This window comes from Mastigoproctus giganteus, chromosome 12 (genome assembly GCF_048544385.1).
Source record: "Mastigoproctus giganteus isolate SK-2022 chromosome 12, ASM4854438v1, whole genome shotgun sequence".
Lineage (NCBI taxonomy): Eukaryota > Metazoa > Arthropoda > Arachnida > Uropygi > Thelyphonidae > Mastigoproctus > Mastigoproctus giganteus.
This window is the reverse complement of record NC_143586.1, coordinates 96,455,188-96,459,794: the sequence shown is the minus strand read 5'-3', so window position 1 is coordinate 96,459,794 and position 4,607 is coordinate 96,455,188. Positions and strand designations below refer to the sequence as shown.

The 4,607-nt window shown below is 38.1% G+C and overlaps 1 protein-coding gene across 1 annotated transcript; it reads right to left on the bottom strand.

Moving 5' to 3' along the window:
* Window positions 1-755: 755 nt before the first annotated feature.
* Window positions 756-1,418, bottom strand: LOC150077288 (vesicle transport through interaction with t-SNAREs homolog 1B-like). The gene has a single exon (XM_090385845.1). The coding sequence runs from the start codon at window positions 1,416-1,418 to the stop codon at window positions 756-758; it is 663 nt and encodes a 220-aa protein (XP_090241971.1).
* Between the last annotated feature and the right edge of the window lie 3,189 nt (window positions 1,419-4,607).

Genomic DNA, 4,607 nt, shown 5'->3' with positions numbered 1-4,607 from the left:
TAATACCAATACCAGTAAATTATAATAAAGTAAGCACTTTTGAAGTTATGTGATATATAATTTTTTTTCTTTTTGCCTCTTTTTTTTTCTTGATATATATATATATATATATATATATATAATCAATATCAGTATTATAATCAACAGTCCTGTGAAAACGGAATTCTTACCTTAGAGGTACAAATGGAAGGGAGGGAATTCCAGACTAGCTTAAAATACTTGAAAAAAGCGGTAATGAACTTTGGTGAAATTTTTTACAAGTTTATTATGAACAAGACAACGGACATTGTTGATAACTGCGAACATTTGATATATATTTATTTAGCATGTCAGAAAGTTTAAAAATATTCAAGCTTCATGGAGTGACGCACAGAGACCGACTTATTCAAAAAATTTCGATGAAAACCTTATCGACGATTGGTAAGACATGTTAAAATTCTCCATATATAATCGATGTCTTGCCAATACAACCGAAACTATTTTGGCGCGTTGCGTATTATTGATAATCCTACTCCTTCCTTCAGAGGGATCTTATATAAGTCTGGAGTTATATTATGATACAATCACAATTATGATAAATTATATGTACTACGGTCCTGTGTTTGGTAGTTGTGAAACCCGTAGTTTACTTGAACTGACCTAAACATCGCTGACGCAAAAGCAACACTGTCACACAGATACATGGAGTGCAGAATTGTAATTTGGGGAGTACAATTCATTAGCATTCGATCCATGAACCAAGCACATATCTCCGCTTATTCTCTAAAGAATTTCCAGTATACAATCCCAGTTAAAATACCAAGTTCTATAAGAATAATCAGGACCAATATAATATCATTTGTAACAAGTCTTCTTTTAAATGCCAGGAGCAGTCTTTTAGTCAGGGTTAGACTTAAATCTATGTCAGACAGACGGACTTCTGATCTCATTAGTGAATCTCGCTGAAATCCCAAATCGTTTATTATAAATGCACCCATTTGGTCAGTTTCAGCAGCAATGCGGTTGGCATATGAAATACTATTAGCGGTTCTTGCTATGGTGGCATTCATCTGGAGCAGTAAAGTCCGCTGATTTAATTCCATTGAGGATATTGTGGATAACTGTTTATCCAAATCCTTCATATCAGTTGCATACTCGTTATCGTTTGCTATAAACACCTGATCGTGAAGATGTTGGCACTGCTTTTCATATTGTCTTATCTTATTATTCAGTTCTGTGCGACGATTATCAGGTGCATACTGGATTTCGGCCTCCATTTCGAGAAGAAGAGCACGAGCTTTTTGAAGGTAACTTCCTATTTCTTGAATTACTTGCTGATCTTCTACTGCAACTTCAGACAGCTTTTCCACTCTGGAAGTTATATAATCTCGTAAATTGACAAGGTCCTCTTCCACGGTTTCGAATCTCTTTAGTGACATTTTTTTATTATTTTTTTCTTTCCCTCCAGTTCTTTAAATCAAACGAATTCAAAATCTTCAATAACGTATGTAATTCAAAAATAATAGCCTAGCACAAACACACATTTTGAAATGGTGCAATGTAGCCATAGAAACTACAGCAAAAACAAATGAAATTTTTTTGCGGAACCTGCATGCCTGTCCAGTTTAAAAACATAAATGCTAAAAATAAGTTATAATTTTTGTCAACAATAATAAAATAATATTTTTTAAAAAATCTTAAAAAGGTATAATTTGTGGCCACTGTTGAGGATGTGTATACTGTTGATAGTTTCTAACAGGACAGGAGCCTAAGACCTTTTATTGTATAATTGTCACATATTCAATGGTTACCAAACTGTAAGGAGCGTTGGGCGTGGCATAGGTTACGTTTATGCTTATAAGTTCACTTTGTTTATTACTTTTCGTTCCTATAATAAATAAATAAATGAATATTTATTATGAAGTACAGAATTACAAATATCCCATCACGGCGACCAGCACCAGGGGTTCACATATAGGAGATTGAGTAAACAGACTGCACGGACTGGAGATGTGCAAATGTATCCCCAATTCACAAAGGGGGATCGAAGGGTGACACGAGTAATTACAGACCAGTTAGTTTAACTTCTGTTCCGGGTAAAATAATGGAGTCACTGGTTAAAGATGCATTGCAGGATCGTCTAGACAAGACTGCAGCAATAATTCAGACGCAGCATGGGTTTTGGGAAAGTCTTGTCTGACAAATTTGATTGGTTATTATGATGTGGTTACAAAGGAACTGGATGGAAAAAATAATTTTGATATCATATATTTGGATTTCAGGAAAGCTTTTGACACTGTTATGCATGGAAGACTACTGTACAAATTGAAGCAGAATGGTATTAAGGGTAAGTTGCTACAATGGATAAAAGGATGGTTAAGTGGGAGAAGACAGAGGGTGGTAATCAATGGGTGCTGCTCTTCGTGGACTAATGTTATTAGTGGAGTCCCACGGGGTTCGGTGTTGGGTCCACTGTTGTTTTGTATATTTATCAATGATATTAATGAAGGTATATCAGGCTTGGTGTCGACGTTTGCAGATGATACAAAGGTTGGCAGAGTCGTTAATGGCAGTGTGCTACTGCAACAGAATCTAGTTAATTTGGGCAGATGGGCTAAGAAGTGGCAACTGAAGTTTAACCTTGACAAATGCAAAGAACTGCATATGGGTAGAAGTAACCTGAGAGAAAAGTACCAACTATGTGGTACTACACTTAAGGTGGTAGAAAATGAAAAAGACCTGGGAGTAATTGTGCAGTCACATATGAAGTTTTCTGAGCAATGCAGACAGGCTGCCAGGGCAGGTCATGGGATTTTGTCAATGATATATAGGAATTTTGCTAGCAGGGAAAAGGAGGTGATTGTCCCTCTGTATAAGGCAATGGTCAGGCCACGCCTTGAGTACTGCGTATAGGTTTGGAGGCCTCATTTTAGGAAGGATGTCGATTTGCTTGAGCGTGTACAGAGAAGGGCAACAAGATTGGCAAGGGGAATGAAGGGATCATCTTACCAAGAGAGGCTTAAGTGGCTGGAAACTAGGCACCTGTGCGGTGATCTGATTGAGGTGTATAAGGCCTTGAATGAGTTGAGCACGCTGAATTCTGATGGGATCATTCCACTTGTTCAGATTACGAACTTAAGGGGGCATAAATTCAAATTAAGAAAAGACAGATGTAGAATAGATGTGCGGAAATTTGCCTTTAGCCAGCGGGTGGTTAATTGCTGTAACAAACTTCTATCTGTCGTTGTGGAAGTTGATAGGTTGAATAAATTTAAGGAGGAACTGGACAGGCATTGGGAGGGAATGGTGTGATTTTTTTTTTTTTTTTTTTTGGCTGATGCTGCATAAGCTGATACACTTGCTTTCTTGCATCACATGCCACTACTACTATATAGCATACAAATACAGTACAAAGGAAGTTCGGCATACAAATACAAAAACAAAATAATGAGCACATTAATGATTAAGGAAGATAGAAAACTGATAAACATCAGTTTGATTTATGTTCACGGAGCCTAGGGATAGGAAACGGAAGCAACGTAATCCTCTGTTAGAGAGTCAGGGATCACGGCGAACGAAGGTTTTGATAAAATTGATCTATTTTTCTTATTCTTTATCAGGCTCTCAGAGTCACAACACGATCCTTTTGGAACTCGTAAGCCCTACGAGTTCGTAATATTTCTCTGAAGAAGTGGCTTTGTCGGGTCACTGTCTTTAACATATTTATTGTATTTTTAACATACATGTTTATCACGGTGGAAGCGAAATTATAAATTTTGCTTTCCTCCCGCAGGATTCACGAATGGGACCTGCAGTATGTACTCTTCAGCACCATGCCAAACCAACTGTCGTACTGTCCCTTAGTGGCGGACTTGACGGTATGGTAGTTGAGTCACTATATCGTGGAACTTTTCCTCTGGTGAGTGAGAAGGGCCGGGAGGTGTGTTTTCACTGCTAGAGGTGGGTGTCTGAGCTGTAGCATAGTGGTATCGTCACCGTCCTCCCTACACCGGATGGAAAAGGTCCTGGTTCGAATCCCGTCGATGACGCCAGGAACTTTAGTGGGCTTTTTTCACTCCGTGGCTGGTTTGTCGGTCTTAGACGTAGATAGCAAGTTTTTTCCCCCAGAAATGGGGGTTTTCGTCCAGAGAACACACGCAATTTACAATGATACACATGGGTATATGTAATAACTTACCGGGTTACCCTAATATAATAGTTTGGTTTAGTTTGCTGGAAGTGGGCATTAGGTTTTTTTTTATATATATATATATATTTTATCATTTGATTTTAGCCCTCGCTGGTAGCTCGTGGTTATTACTGTCCTGGTCTTTTTTCGTTGTCTTTTATTCCCGAAAACATCGGCTTCTCGTGCAGCAAAGCGACTGTAGACTTTGCACGTTCTGGGACAGATAGAGTTGCCATTGTGGTTAGTGGAATCGTGAGCGCATATTTTATATAGCTGTGCGTAACATGTAGATCTAAGAACTGAACTAGTATCTCGGATGTGGAATCTGTAAAAATATGGTAGAGGTTTGTGAAACTATCTTGTTGAGAACAAGAGAAAACTTTCTAGCTTTTCGGGATTTTGCACCTGAGGTTTTTGTTAGATGCCGAATACTGTTCTA

What these genes read in the sequence shown, in the direction of transcription:
- LOC150077288 (XM_090385845.1), bottom strand. Translation starts at nt 1,418, where the DNA reads ATGTCACTAAAGAGATTCGAAACCGTGGAAGAGGACCTTGTCAATTTA.